The sequence below is a fragment of the Cannabis sativa genome, chromosome 9 (assembly GCF_029168945.1).
Source record: "Cannabis sativa cultivar Pink pepper isolate KNU-18-1 chromosome 9, ASM2916894v1, whole genome shotgun sequence".
NCBI lineage: Eukaryota > Viridiplantae > Streptophyta > Magnoliopsida > Rosales > Cannabaceae > Cannabis > Cannabis sativa.
This window is the reverse complement of record NC_083609.1, coordinates 58897389-58913336: the sequence shown is the minus strand read 5'-3', so window position 1 is coordinate 58913336 and position 15948 is coordinate 58897389. Positions and strand designations below refer to the sequence as shown.

Here is a 15948-nt window from a genome sequence, read left to right as displayed (position 1 = left end):
TACCCAACTGCTAATTATAACTCCTGTAAAAAAAATAAAAAATAAATAAATAATAGAATCACCTTTTTATAAATAATTCAATAATATCAATCTTTAAAAAAAAAAAACCAACATACATACAACAAAACATTATAAACTTCAACAAAAATATCACACTAAAAATCCAAAATATATATCCAACATAATACTTTGCCAATATCCATTATAAGGCAAAAAATAACAACAGCAAATCGTACTTAGTCTTAGAAATACAAAAAGGTACTAAATATATCCAAAAGAGTTACTATATTGTAACTATTTACAAACAATTCAAAAAAGTTACTATGCATTTTCCAATCTGTCCACTTCTAAACCTAAGCCTTCATTTCTGTCCACTTCTTCCAATCCTCCCTGGAAACTCAGATTCAGACTCGTACCCATTGATCTCCTTCTTCTTAGCATGAACATACAGATCCACAGCAAGCTTGTTTCTAAAGAACTTCACATCTAATGGATTTGGAAGTAAATCAATCGCACCGTGGATAAAAAACTCAGCAAACTTAGCAACAAACAACCCACAGTCACTGCAACAAACAAAAAAAAAACAAAATAAATAAAAATATACAAACTAAAACATAAAAAAAAAAAAAAACATACACTTACTTATCCAATTGCTGGGGCAGATTAGTCACAGTAAACACATCAAGCTTGTCACTGTCTTTCTTCCCTCTAAACCAACCTTTGCTTCGGTCAATATCCTCCCTTCGACTATAAAAGTCCATCAAATGCAAACATATTGGCAACATAACAGCAAGAGGCCTGATATACAATCCTGTCGTCTTGTCACCATCTCTTTTCGACCACATTGAATTATAGACATTGAGACACCTATTCTTTATATCAAAAACAACTAAAACCCAATGTTGATCATCTTTGACATGAACATATATCAAAACATAATCAACAAACAACCACCGAGTATTAGCATACATACAATACCCCTCCATATACTCAATTACCATATTACTCTTAGGCACAGAATCAATATTTTTCTTAGACTTCACAAAGTTATCATACAACTCAACCACCTTGTTGTAAAAATTAAAATCTGTCGTAGTTGCAGAAACAGTAACCCGAGGATCATACTTCAGTTTCTTTCTCAAGTAGTAAAATATAACATCCAAATGCTGAAAAAGAAAATTATATAAATTATAGACAACAACAAAAAAACATACAAACAATAAAAAAAGATACAAAAATATATATAAAAATACTCACAGAGTCAGACAAACATCTCCCAGGCGTCAATAGATCATAAAACCACCATTTATCACTAACAGAATCAATTGAGAAATCCAAAGGTGAATCCAACATGTTCTTTCCCCTAACAAACTTCTTCTTCCTATTAAAAGTAACAGATTAGTGAATAACCATATACAGATAAACATCAAACAAACAAAGTTGTGTAAAAACAAAAAAAACCATACTTATTCTGGTCATTAAAGCCATCAAGAAACCACTCATCAAATGAATCTTGTTGAAGACAATGCGGTGGATCTAGCAACTCAGAATTGAAAGGGTGTAGACCTTTCAAATACTTTGTTTCACCAATCTTATCAGATTTTCCGGACGAATCACCAAAGTCAATTCTAATAACACCTTCCAAATCCCTTGGGGTACCAGCACTACCCAAATCAATAACTTTGGATTTTTCCTACAATAATATGAAAACCCAAAACAAAAAGTCAAAATAAATCAAAAAATAATTAAAAAATTAATCATACATAAATATATACAATTCATACCATACTCTTCTTCAACTCATAATCATGACAAACAGCATCCACTTTCTCTGATATAATTAACATCTCAGCAGATGTAATACCATCGTCAGTGCTCTCACTATCCCTTTTAGATGCTTCTATAACATTGTCATCCCCAACAATTTTTTTATCTTCCAACAAATCTACAACATTTTCAGACTGGGCCAACAAGGAACCCATAATATCAAAACTTGGACGATCATTACCAACCTGAAAAAGCAACATATTAGTTACTAAATCAACAAAACAAAATACAAAAGCATAATAAAACAAAAATAAATAAAAAACAAAACCTTATCCATGCAATCCTCAGCATGTTGATCACCAGCCTGAACGACAACTTCATTAACAACAGCATCTGATATTTGTCTTATTTCCTGAAAAAAGACAGCAAAAAGATACAAATATATAATAAAACCTATAAACACAAATAATAATATAAAAACACCACCCAAATCATCATCCTAAAAACTTATAAACTTATAAACACCTTATAAACTTCAGCACCATCATCTTTAACACCACCCAAATCATCAACAGCTGCACCATTACCCTCACCATCATCCTACAATGACAAACACGTATGAAAAAAATTATAAACAAAATAAAAATTGAAAAGTTATTAAAATGGAAACTAAACATTATATTATATACTAAAATAAAATAAAAAACAAACATAAAAACTAAAAAAGTAACCTATCAGTACCTCATTTTCCACATCAATATCATCAAGTTTCCCAGAATCAGAATTATCATCGTCCCCGTCACCACCATCACCACTGTCATCACCACCATCACCGCCATCACCGCCATCACCGCCATCACCGCCATCACTTCCATCATCATCCGCACCACCACTATCATCACTCCCATCACCACCATTCTGATCATCATACCTCTAAAACAAATATTAATAAATAACAAAACATTAAAATAAAAACACACAAAAATTAAAAAATAAAAAAATAATAATAAAGTAAAGTGAACTTTACCTGACTATTAACACAATCTTTCAAGCCCTCCAACACATCATTTAAATCTGAAAACTTCTTATCCAAATACAAAACCAAACCCTCTTCAATTTTAGAATCAATGTGAGCCTTCATTTTACTCTCAAAATGAACAAACTTATCATCAATATCCTTCCTCAGCTCCTTCAAAGAACTCCCAATCTCAGATTGCTTATTGATAATACGCATCACATAATGTTTAACATCATCAAACATAGGACCCCCAACAGTAACTTTTTCCTTAACACCTGAAGACTCACCCTTGTCTAACTGCCTCTTAGGTACTTTCACACTCTCAAAATCATCATCAGACAATGAAAAATAAGAAAAATTAAATCCAGTAAGATCAAATTTCTCATTCTCCTCAGCAGAAGGAAACACAGGAGTCACTGAAAGCTGAAATACAAACAAAACATAACTCAAAAAACAGATAATGAAAAAAAACACACAAAAAAAAACAACATAATAAAAAAAAGCAACCATACCTTAGATGACAAGTAGATTTTCCTCTCTACCTCACTTGAAGTAACTTCTTTCGCACTGGACCACATACACACCCTATATGTTGAAGAAGGGTCAAAAGTACAAATGTTTTGACTTCTAAAAAGAGGAATAACCTCATACAACCAAACTTGGAAGATGAAAGGAAACCCAGCCAATTTGTAAGTTTTACAATTTGAATCACTCCCCTTCTTATCAATTCCTTTTGCCTTAGAAAGAGCTTTCAATCTAGCACCCTTCTTACCTTTCAAACCAAGCCTCAAATAGTACAATGTAGTATCATAAACAACCTTGCCCCATGGGAAACTATCAAACTCACCCGAACCTACCAAATGTAACAACTCAATACTAACATGTTTATCTGGAGGTTTGCTTAACAAGTAGTTAGTAACCAAATACAACACTGCCATCCTAACTGCAAAGTCATCATCTTTAAAAGTACTACTCAGAAAACGCTGCTTAACGGCTCCATGAGTAACCGTCATATCACTAAAGTACTTATCTACAAACACGTCTCCCTTCCCAACATACTTCATCATATCAATATCACCCTTACACAACAGACCACTAATAACAGCAAACTCCCCTAAACCAAAACGAACCCTATCATGACCAAAATCAAACCACATCTCTTTCGAATTTGGTTGATGGACTTCCCTATTCAATGCAGTGTGAAAAATCTGATGCTGCAACTTATAAGACTGAATATCCAATAAATGCCCAAAACAAGTTGCAACAAACATAGCACGCTGCTTCTCAGTCAATTTTGCTCTAATATCTACTAAAACATCATCATTATGAGCCCAGAAAATGATTTTACCACAAAATCTTTCCTCTGGCTTCAAGTAAAATTCCCACAACTGCAACATAAACGTGTACCATAAAACCATTAAAAATCACAAAATAAGTAACACAATAGACACTTACACCGCATAAAACACATGAACAGTTTAAAAGATAATGTCATAATGAACTCTTTTGTTACAACTTAACTAGTTGAGACTACACTCGCTTTAACTGCCTTAAATCCCCCTACTAACTGCCTTAACAGAACAAGCAACCAATACAGATAAACACAACGGTTCCCATTTTTTCCATATCAAATAAAATTCAGCAAAACTTAAAACACTTACAAAAAACACTATGAACACTCTACTATACAAAAAGAAACTAAATAGAAACTTTTCAACACAACATATAACAACATACACAAAAAAACCTAAAAAGATTCTAAACAAAAAACCTTTAAAAAAAACAAAAAACAAACATCTCAACCTCCAAACATCAAAACAGACCCTATAAAAAGTCTAAAATAACAAAAAAAAAACAATAAAAAAAAAACAAAACAGTCACTGATCAACTAATAAAAAAAAAACAACACATCTTCACTAAAAAATCACCAAACTAACCTTGGCTTTCGAAGGAATAGCAATACTACTTTCATCCTCAGAATCTAGATCTCCTTCATCAACCTCTGCCACACTCTTCAACTTTAACTTCTTCGATTTACGATCATCAGGAACAATATCAGGCACACGACTCTTTTTCTTCGCCAAAGAACTCACTGAACTCTTCTTCACACTCTCAGCAACCTTCTCGTTAATTTTCTTACTCTTCTCATTCACAACATCCTTAGACACAGGATCGTTACTCTTCTTACTCCTCCTCTCATTCACAACATCCCTGCTAACAGAATCATCACTCTTATCATCACCCAAAGACATTTTCCTCACATTGCCTTCCTCATCACCAACATCTTTTCTTTTCGAACCAGACGGTGATGGAGAAATCGAACTTCTAGTAATAGCCATACCACCACATTCAAACTCTTACAGATCACAAAAACAAACCCTAAAAATCAGTTCTATTTCGAAAAACTTAAAGAAGAAGAACAGAAAAAAAAAATTAAAAAAGAAATGCATAAACATAAAGAAATCTTACTTGATCAATTCAAAATATATAGAACCTTGAGGAAATCAACCGTCTAAGATCGTGACTGGTTAAGCAAGAAAAGTTTTGAAACTGAACAATGAGAGAGAGAGAAGATTAAAGAAAAAGAAGGAAATGATCGTGACTGATTGGGACTAACTGAAAAAAGCAAATCTAGCCTATATCCCTATAAACGTGTAATACACGTATCAGATATGGACAAAACCAATAACACAATAAACGGTATACGTGGCATAAAAAATTTGAAAAAAAAAACGGTATAAAACCGTATTATTTAAAGCGAGGCCAAATCCGTAAATAAGTGCAAAATTAGGTTCCCTGGTGCAAAAACTTCATTTTTCTATTTGTTTTCTTTTTATAATTTTCAAAAAGAACAAGGAAAATCAGTAATTACAAATTTCAACTCACTCAAATACAATTTTTTTCATCAATATTTGCAATTTTTTAACTTATAAAATTAAAAAAATTATTCTAAAAGTGTTTAGATAAAAAATAGTCTTTTTTTTTTTTTTTTAATTTAAAAGTCTTTTTTTAGAAAAAAAAAAACTAAGATTTATAGCTTCTCCCAAAAAAAACTTTTGAGAAACTATTTTTCCTCCAAAGTACTTTTCATTAAGAATAGATACACATATAATAATGGTTATTCAGGTAAAAATAAATCAAAGTTTATAATAAACAACTGGCTAGTGTAGTGTCATTTACAAGATTTTATCAACTTATAACTTAAATTTGAGTTCAACACTTCATTTACAAGGCCAGAGTATATGAACAAGAAAATAAAGAGGGTATCATAGATAATCTTAAATTAATGCACAAATAATACAATATAATGCTTTACTGTCATCTGATTGCCCCAAGTAAATTTGCACCATCAAGCTTGGCACCTTCTAAATTCTGGAAACATGGAAAAGGAATTACATTATTCGATTATATATACACAAGCGAACTAAAACTTTTAATCTAGGTGTTTCACACACAAAAATTAGAATAATGAGCTAGAGCATAATATGATGATATTGTAGCAGAGATATTGGGTTTTAGTTTTACTTACTGTTTCTCTCAAGTCGACTTGTCGTAAATAAGCTCGTTGAAGGTTTGCACACTTCAAATTGCTATTATTCAACTTAGCTCCCTGAAACAGATCAATTCCAACTAATAAATCTATCTACTGCTCTTGAATGATATGGTAATTGAGTTACATTTAATACTCTCTTCTTTCTCTATCTCTTGTCTTTCTAAGTGATGCGAGAGTCTATGATTTTTCAGCGTAATCATGGCCATGGAGGGGCTTCAATATGACCCTATTGGTTAAGGTTCAGAAAAACTCCATAGCAGATATTTTCAAGGATCACTTCTTAGTTCTTATAACAACTTTCAAACACCCTATTTTTTCAAAAGCAGTTCTAACATAAATTTGTCTTACATATGTTTTGAATGAAGAACACCCTGAAAGCTATTAATAATTACCTTCATGTTGGCCCCTTCTAGTATAGCTCCTTCTAAATTGGCATTAGTAAGATCCGCATTCTGAGAAAAAATAAAAAATTAAAAAATTAAACCACAACATTTAGGATGATACTCTTCATTTTACTTTCTCTGATTACTTATAGGGTAAACTACACTTTTTAATCTACTTCTTCACTATGTAATATGAACAACCAAAAAATAATTATGGATAAAATGGGATTATATTAGCCAATTCATAAAAGCTAACACAATTGGTTAGATGGGTAAGTGTCCAAGGACAAATAATAATAACTAGAAAAGAAGAACTGATATAATTGAGAAATAAAAATCAGATACCTGTAAGTGTGCACAACTAAGGTCCGCCTGGCAGAAACTACTATTGGCTAAACATGCATCTACAGAAAGAAAAAATCAACAGTAAATAAACTACGCACGTTGAAATAAAAACATAAATTGAATTTTCACATACAAAAGTTGGCAAGGAGAACTATTTCTTTTAGACATTATTACTTAGGATAGAAAATTAACAATCAATATGAAATTAGGGTGACAAGAGTGAAGCCCAATCTATATAGATAAGATGATATAACCCTTTTTGTTTGTTTATATGACCAAGATGATGTGACAATTACTCAAATGATTATCAGAGTGTAGAAAGATTTGCCTTGTAGGTTTGCACTCTTAAGACTAGCACCAGCTAATAAAGCTCCACGCAGATTGGCCCCAGTAAATTCACATCTTTTCTAGACAAAATAAAGATAATTTAAAGGGTTTTTGTATTTCCTTCCATTTAATAGATATAAGCAAATGAAAGAGAGTAGCTCTTCAACTGTCTTACTCTTGCAAAGTTGCATTATGAAAGTTGGCACCCTCGGCATCCACGTCCTAAGGCAAAAGAAAAATATTAGCCCCCAAAGCAAAGCAAACCAAGAAAGCAAAAGAAAAAAAGATTAGAATCAAAATTCCAAGTGTTCATGGAAATTAATAATTTGTTTTTGACACAGATATTAACGATGATTCAACTTTGATGATGAAGACCAAAAACAATTGGTATGTAGCACACCGAAAAGAAACCTCTCAATCTTTTTTTTTTTTTTGGAGAAGAAAAAATATGAAAGACAATGGGGGGTTGTAAGTTGACAAATTGTATAAATTTTTCCAATTCCAAATTAAATCGGAGAGCAATTCTCCCTTAAACTCTTAAACATTACACACCAATGTTGGGCTACCCAAAATTTAATGAAATCCCAAAGAGTTTCCCCCATAACTGCAACATCCTAAAAAATTATCTCATTCCTTTACAGCCATATCTTGTGTACTGAAATATAACACAGCAAAAATATTTTAATTTATTAAAATTACACAGCAATACTTACTCGGAACTTGGCACACTGTAGATTTGCACGGGAAAAGAATACATTTCTAAGACAAGCATGGCTGAAGTCCACGTAAGACAAATCCTAGAATTCCAAGAAAAGGTGAAGCTTCAAAAACACAGTATTGTAAATATAACTCAATTAAGCAGAGCAGAGTACTGTCATTATGACTGACATGGTTATATGCCAAACCATATAATTAAACTTTTCTTCTTCCAAATAAATAAGGTTGCTCTACAAACCATATCTGGCTGGCAAAAAATAAGAAGCTCTTCAGCAAGACAAAACATGGGTGTGAAAAATTACCAGTTTTGAAAGATCAAGGCCAGAAAGATTAACCCCTCGGAATCTAACTTTTTCTGACTGTATGCATTTGATGATATCGAGTCGTGTTAGGTCGGTAGTTAAATCTTCGTCCTCCTTCTTTCTATTTAACACAGAATTAATTCCATCCATAAGTCCCTGTAATTGATAATTTATCGTTGGCCAGCAGTCACTTGTAATGAGTAACGAAAAAAATAAAATATGGAGAATCAGATATATTATATTACTTTACACAAATAAACATATGGAGATATATTAGGTAGTAACTCATACTTTTATCATCTTTTATCAATACATCATCATTGTTTCCTATATAAAAACAAAAATAAACTAAGAATGTAATGTTTAAAAGATCATGACCTATGCAAATAAACAGAATAAAAGTTTACTTTGTGAACACTAAACATCATTAATTTTTCATAAAGTTAACGCATTTAACAAGCTTATAGGACAGAATTTGACGATGAAATGTCCATTAAAAAAAAAAGAACGAATATGCAACTCAAGGGTATAACTAATACTATCTCAATCTTCTTAAAACTGAAAACCTGTCTTATTAAATGTGAAAAATACTTTTAACAGAAGAAAGGAAACTACGCATTAAGACACATTTGGCAATTGAAATGGGTGATTAACTTTCATGAGGAAAAAACGAGCATATAAAAATTAGACTAAAAAAAGACTGAAGCAATATTCTGAAGCTAACAAAAAATAAGTATTAAACTCTACTTACTAGTAGCTGATAGTATTCTGCTTCCCGCAAAAGCTCTGAATAGTGAGAGTCTTTTAGTGTGGGAACAACACCATCCCTTAACCAATTAAGTATGTGTCGGAAATGTTTTCCATCCCTATCGACAAATACAAATCCCTGCAAATAATCAGTGAGTTTAAGGACTGATGTTTTCAAAATTAATTAAGTATTGACTGTTTTATTGCCTTAATAAGACAGAGGTCATATGTCTTAGATTGACCTCCTCCCAAGTTTATTAGGGAGCCTCACATAACTGTGGTAACAAATCAAAACAAAACATACAAGAGTTACGCATAAATACCAATAATCAAACAGAAACTCTACACATGTACCCTTAAACTTGTCTCCAAAATAAACGACTACCCAAAAAACTTAGAAACTACTGCATATGATTTCCCCATTCTCTACTTAAATCTTGCAAAGAAAATTCTACAAATTATTTGTTTTGTAAGCCCATGTAGCAACCCAGAATTTGACTTTTTCTAGGTTGCTATGAATATAACATACTGTCATACGGGTTTTAAAATGAATATGCATATCTTTTAAAAGGTTTAGTGGTTATGTGTAATCTACATACCATGACTTAAATATTCAACAAAATTAGTTTTATACAGTTTTCAAGCGAGCATAATTGCTTACAAGTATCCCTATAGACTTGGAGAAATTGAAATGTTAAGTAAAATGAAAAAGTCAAAGATCATCCCAAGAATAGTTAAACCAAAGTACAGCAACTCAAATTAATGTGGGATAATGGTTTCTGTGGACAAATATACCACACACCACCACTCAAACATTGGGAAAGCCAGCATTTGAAGGAAATGAAATGTCACGGATTAATAATCAAATTACCTTTTCAGGATCCTGACACACAGTATGTCTACCACTGAACATTGCAGCAAGCATGGAATAAGGCTCTCGTTGAGTCAAAGTATCAATAGTAGTGTAAAATTTCTCCCCGCCTGCAAACAATAATAATATACACCCAGTTACAGATTGTTTGTAAATCATGATCAAAAAGAAAACCTGTAGGGCGCATTTGGGAAGTCATGAGGAACTTGGAATTGGGTGTAATTGAAGGCAATTATATAGTTTGTGTATTTGTTTAACCATATAATAATACTGTAATTGTGTAATTAGAGGTAATTGAGAGGTCTCGATTACACTCTAATTCCCATACCCCATTTTAAATATTAAGTACTAAAAATTATCATTTTCCTGTATAATTACTAACTATTATTCTAAACAAGACATTAGAAATTAGTAAGTAATTACCACCTCATGACAATACAGTTACTTCCAATTGAAACTGTAATGCTTAATTAATGAAGCTTCACATAACAATGCAGAGAGAGAGAGAGAGAGAGAGAGAGTTGCTTAAGTTACAATTGAGCATGAAGGAAAAGGCCAACTTTGAGTGGCCATATCACATATGTAATCAACAAGTATTTGAACAAGAGAATTCTAACCACTTTGGCAAACTAAAAATTCTCAAATTCACATCCCATCATCCTTTTTTTTTTGGAAAAAGAATGGAGTAATCTAAAAACATTGATTAATCAGCAAAAGATTTCCTTACTCAGCTCTTATTCACAATACAAGCACAATTATATCATCTCAAACTAAATGAATCATCATTCAATACCGCTATTCACAATTTCATCTAAGTAAAAATTTACATGGAAATCGATCAAAACCAGTATTGTCATAGACAATCGGATCCGATCATAATCTGAGATTAGTTAAATCAAAATTTAGGGTTCGTAGAAGGTTCAAAAGCAATGAATTGAATGAGAATTGGGGGAAACATTCAAGTAATTTTAAAAAAGAATCTGCGTGAATAATAAACGTGTAAGGGAGAGAGAGAGAGAGAAGAAGAAGAAGCTGACCTATGTTGAGACGAACCGTAGAGGAAGAGTCTGAGCCCATGATTTTCTCTGTAGAGAGAGAGAGAGAGAGAGAGAGAGAATGGTTAAATAAGCAGCCGAAGGTGTCAAGCAATGGAGTCCACGGCGTATTGTAGCGTAGGTACGTAGCTTAAGCCTTTTAACTTGCACATTCTTTCCTTGTTTTCCCCAACCAGCCAAATAAATATTTAATGTATTAAAAATATTATTTTTACAAAAATTTATATAATAAACAAAAAATTAAAAAAAAAATTATAAAAATATGTCTATGGTAAGAATTTCATTTTTATCCTTTAATTTTTTTTTATCTATAAAAATATTATTCAGTAAAAATAGTAAAATATTTTTTTTATTTATAGTTGTTATAATTTTTATTGTTTTTAGTATGTTTTATAATTTATTTTTATATAGTTGATTTATAGTTGTAATGAGTTTGATTTTTCATTATTTTTTAGTTATTTTTTTATATTAAGCAATATGTAGTTTTGTAATTTTAAAACTTTACAAACGTATTTTTGTAATTAAAAATTTTAGACTGTAAAATTATAAATAAAAGGACTTTTTTTTTAAAAAAAAAAATTCCCTTATTTTTATTATCTTGAATTGTTATTATGGTTGATTTTGTTATAAATATTATTAATTATGTGGATGTCCAAATTTTTATTTATTACCATTAATTGTAATTAACATTACTCTTTTCTTAGTTTCCCTTTTTCTTAGTTTCTTAATATCTCACTCTTGTATTTGTATAAATAGGGGTTCACCCCATTGGAATAAAGAACTGAGAAATTCTCATTCACTTTCTCTTTCTCTCTTCATCTTCTTCTTCTTTCTTCTCATCTACTTTATATTATTTTATATTATTTCATAACACGTTATCAGCACGAGTCTCTGCCCAAGCTTCAAGCACGAGTCTCTGCCCAAGCTTCAAGCATGAGTCTCTTCCTAAGACCCAATGTAAGTATTTTGTTAAAATTCTTGAATTGTTTCAAAGTCACGATACACTAAATATACATATTTATATATATACTTATCTGACTGAAACAATTTCAAGAATCCTTTGTTTTCTTTTTTCTTTTTATTATATATATCTATATATTATATATGTATGTATATATTTTTATATATTTATTATTGATTCATATATATATACATATTATGTACTTATCATTCATAATATTTACAATATATGTTTGTCTATGATATGATAGAGAAAATCTATATAAATTATACATATATCCAGAAAGATTATGTATCATCGATAAAATATTGCATATATCTTGAAGATTATGCATCATCGATAAAATATTGCATATATCCTGAAGATTATGCATCATCGATAAAATATTGCATATATCCTGAAGATAATGCATCATCGATAAAATATTGCATATATCCTGAAGATTATGCATCCTCGATAAAATATCGCATATATCCTGATGATTATGCGTCCTCAATAAAATCTTGCATATATCCTGAAGATTATGCAAATGTAATATTCATTATATAGTTGATGGATACATAATGAAAGAGATGAATACATATTTATATATATGTTCTTGTATTCTTTGAGGACAATGAAAAGTAATCTAATATCGATATAGATTTTGACAAACATTTCCTGAAGTAAATGTTTTATATTTATCGAAGAAAAAAAATGATTGTATTTATGTGAATACAACTAAAGAATCATTAAAAATGATTATTATTGATGCAATTTTATAGTGGGTTTTGAATATCCAAAAAGAATGTTAAGAAAATTGCATTGAAACATCAAAGTATAAGAATAACAATGAGCATGACTAATGTTATTTAAATACATGAGACATGTATTTATTGTTCATCATTCCCTGCAGAGAATGATACGAATTGAATTCAACTACTTTTAAAGATTGTTTGTATTAGTCATGTTACTATACATTGTTATTACTTGCAATGTTGGAAATTATTGAATCTGACATATATTAAAGATTAAATTTTGCATACATCTTGGAGACTATGCAAAAATTGCATTCATATATTCTTTGAAATATTGTGAAAGAAATTGTTGAGTAATTTCTTTTTATATATGAACAAGTAATAAATTTTTAAGAAATTTATAATAATGTTCTACTTGTTCAACGTCATTCCCCGAAGTGAATGTAATGATTTTAAATAATCAATGGCATTGTTTGCTACTCAAATATTTTCAGAAGAAATTGGAAACAACCAAAAGATGAAATACCACACACAATCAAAGTGCATGAAATCTATATATCATGTGTGGAATTGAATAATAGTGGTCGCGTACCTGTAGTACGGACACACTTATAATCAAGATAAAAGTATACTTGATTATTTAATAGAATATGAATTGTACAAACTTATTGTACATTTAGAATATTTAAATATCATTACCTAAAGAGAATGAATAGACATGAAATTCTATTTCAAAGAATATAGATTTCACATATATTGGTAATGCCAGAAGCAAATTAGTATATACATATTTTATTATTTCTTGAAATCAATAGTTTCAAACTATTGTTGGCACAGGATATGTATATATATAGTTACTATATAATTCAGTTTGCATATTCCCAAAAGTGGATATATAATTTACTAATATTTGTTAGTGATCCAATATAATCAAAGTGATAAAGAATCACAAAATGATTATTTGAAAAGCTTCCTGAAGAAGTCTTACATACAATTGCTACTTGGAGTAGTAAAATATATTTGTATGTACCTAGATGTATAACTTTTATCTAGTTATAAAAGTGATAAGAAATAACTTATTATATGTACTGGTTGTACATTTAAATATATAATATATCAAATCATGATAATTAGACTGATGAATAGTCTATTAATAAATTAGACGACTTGTTAAAAAGATACCAGGAAAAATGAATGATATATTATGGTTATATCTATTTGACCATTACAATAACATGATGAAGTTGTCATGTATCTTTTAAATTATACACATCATTGAATTGATGATAGTGATTCCTGAAGAAATATAAAGTTTGATAAACATAATAGTGACTCCTGAAGAGTGTATATGTTTTGGAGAATAATATAATTATATTATTCGTGTATATAAAAATGAAACATTTTATGATTACTTATATGTTGTAGTGATTTTACATTACCTTGTGAAAGTTTCATTGAAATACAAATTATAGTGAACCTGAAGTTCATTAATTGAATTATTTTGACATGATCAATCATATGCAATAAATTGTCAAAGAATTTGACTAAATTTTGTTGAAGAACCAAAAGATTCTTCTCATTGTTAATTTATAAGGCTCAAAAGAAGAATGTGCATATATTTGCACATAGAAAATATTTAAATTATATTTCTTTAACAATCTTGAGCCATTGTTAGATTTTTATTGCATAGTTTCTTATCGATGTGATAAGATTATATGATCATGCATTTACAAAATGTGTAAATTTATGTATTTCTAATTATACACGTATGACTCATTCTTAGAAATGAATTAAGTTCATAAGTATTGAACTTGAAACTGAAGTTATTGAACCTGAAGTTCAATGTCATATAATATATATGAGTTTAAATAGATATTGATTCATTGTGATATATTGAAATCCCTACAAGTGTATTAATATTATTAGATATCACAATTTCTTAAAATTCTCTCGATCAGGGGGAGAGAAGCAGTTGGGATCGATGATAAATTTTGAAAAATGATCCTTGCACAAAGTATAAGAACGATATAGTTCAAAATGATATATACCAACTGCAAATCAATATTATTCAAAGTTGAGATAGAATGAGTTGAAAACGCCTGAAGCGTAAATGAACAATGTAGAAATTATTAATAAATGTTCATTTGATTTGCCCTGAAGTTGTTAAATCTAGAGGTACTCATGGAGATACCTTAATGTTATAAAGTATTAAAATGATAACCGTGATGAAAACGGTACTCGAAAAGACTCCCAAGAGAAGTTAGACATAACACATTTGATCATAATTGAATCCCTGAAGTGATTCTATATAGGTACCTATAAATGATAAACATATTTGAAAAATATGTAATTTAAAGAGATCTCTATAAGTTATGTCAATATGGGAGGAAATTATCATTTATTGAAATTTTTGTCGACAATAAATATTGAATGTTTGCATATGCAATAAATTAACATGAGATAGCAAGGATCATGGTATTAGATTTGTCGAGAATCATCGACATACATTTTGATTTTTGGCCAAAATATTATGACGCAATCCAGGCAACTTTACTCACATAAAGTGAAGTAAGACCTGTAGGGTGTGCAAATAAATATTTCTAATGAGAAATTTGCATATATGTATTTGTACATAATGAATTGTTGTACAAAGTTTGCATAGACATGAGATTGATTGAAGTAAGGCTTAAATATTGAGAAAATATAATCATGATTTGATTATAGCATGGAATATATTTTATGAGGATTTATAAGCGTCACATAAATGTTGCAACAAAAGGTTATTTATTTGGAGCTCCTAATATAGTGAGAATTTGAAATAAGCCTTATCTAAAAATTCTAGAAGAATTTAATACATGTCTTAAGTGATATAAATTCAAAGTCGCGCGCACTATATGACAAAGATCTTTGTATGAAATAAAGACATGTAAGTAAATTATTATTTGAAAAATACCTATGGTTGTCTATGCAATATAAATACGTAAATTATACGTTGTGATAGACTCTTGAAGAGTTTTTGATTAATTGCAAAACAAACTTTTATTTCTTTTGTATATCGAGAAATATTAAATGTATAAAGTTTGTTCATTAGTATTGAAGTCCTGAAGTACTTCATATGTATCAAGAATTATAGATATATGATCTTTTGATATGAAAATTAAGATC

The 15948-nt window shown here is 30.0% G+C and overlaps 2 protein-coding genes across 3 annotated transcripts; both read right to left on the bottom strand.

Moving 5' to 3' along the window:
- Positions 1–284: 284 nt before the first annotated feature.
- On the bottom strand, positions 285–5806 carry LOC115702453 (uncharacterized). Of its 2 annotated transcripts, XM_061103534.1 has the most exons (12): positions 5255–5806; positions 4723–5141; positions 3298–4173; positions 2795–3208; positions 2509–2700; positions 2293–2367; positions 2096–2179; positions 1785–2012; positions 1467–1693; positions 1258–1381; positions 643–1166; positions 285–563 (listed from the first exon to the last, which is right to left on the bottom strand). In XM_061103534.1, exons 2-12 carry the CDS (start codon positions 5122–5124, stop codon positions 362–364), a joined length of 3348 nt encoding a protein of 1115 aa, XP_060959517.1. In that variant the 5' UTR covers positions 5125–5141; positions 5255–5806; the 3' UTR covers positions 285–361. The 2 variants fall into 2 exon arrangements, with proteins under 2 accessions (XP_060959517.1, XP_060959516.1); XM_061103533.1 differs by lacking the exon at positions 5255–5806 and having other exon boundaries at positions 4723–5248.
- Positions 5807–5903: 97 nt separating this feature from the next.
- LOC115723989 (FH protein interacting protein FIP2) lies at positions 5904–11206 on the bottom strand. The gene is made up of 11 exons (XM_061103535.1): positions 11068–11206; positions 10031–10140; positions 9164–9298; positions 8413–8568; positions 8107–8190; positions 7569–7615; positions 7395–7468; positions 7067–7125; positions 6731–6790; positions 6315–6395; positions 5904–6157 (listed from the first exon to the last, which is right to left on the bottom strand). The coding sequence occupies exons 1-11, from the start codon at positions 11105–11107 to the stop codon at positions 6104–6106; spliced, it is 900 nt and encodes a 299-aa protein (XP_060959518.1). The 5' UTR covers positions 11108–11206; the 3' UTR covers positions 5904–6103.
- Positions 11207–15948: the final 4742 nt, after the last annotated feature.

Bases quoted from the DNA above. Each gene is read 5' to 3' on its own strand.
- LOC115723989 (XM_061103535.1), bottom strand. From the start codon at position 11,107: ATGGGCTCAGACTCTTCCTCTACGGTTCGTCTCAACATAG. The intron at 10,141-11,067 runs GTCAGCTTCTTC...TATTGTTTGCAG, and splicing joins TACGGTTCGTCTCAACATAG to GCGGGGAGAAATTTTACACT. The intron at 6,396-6,730 runs GTAATTATTAAT...GATCTGTTTCAG, and splicing joins TAGAAGGGGCCAACATGAAG to GGAGCTAAGTTGAATAATAG.
- LOC115702453 (XM_061103534.1), bottom strand. From the start codon at position 5,124: ATGGCTATTACTAGAAGTTCGATTTCTCCATCACCGTCTGGTTCGAAA. The intron at 3,209-3,297 runs GTATGGTTGCTT...TTTGTATTTCAG, and splicing joins AAATCTACTTGTCATCTAAG to CTTTCAGTGACTCCTGTGTT. The intron at 1,167-1,257 runs GTGAGTATTTTT...TTTCTTTTTCAG, and splicing joins GGAGATGTTTGTCTGACTCT to CATTTGGATGTTATATTTTA.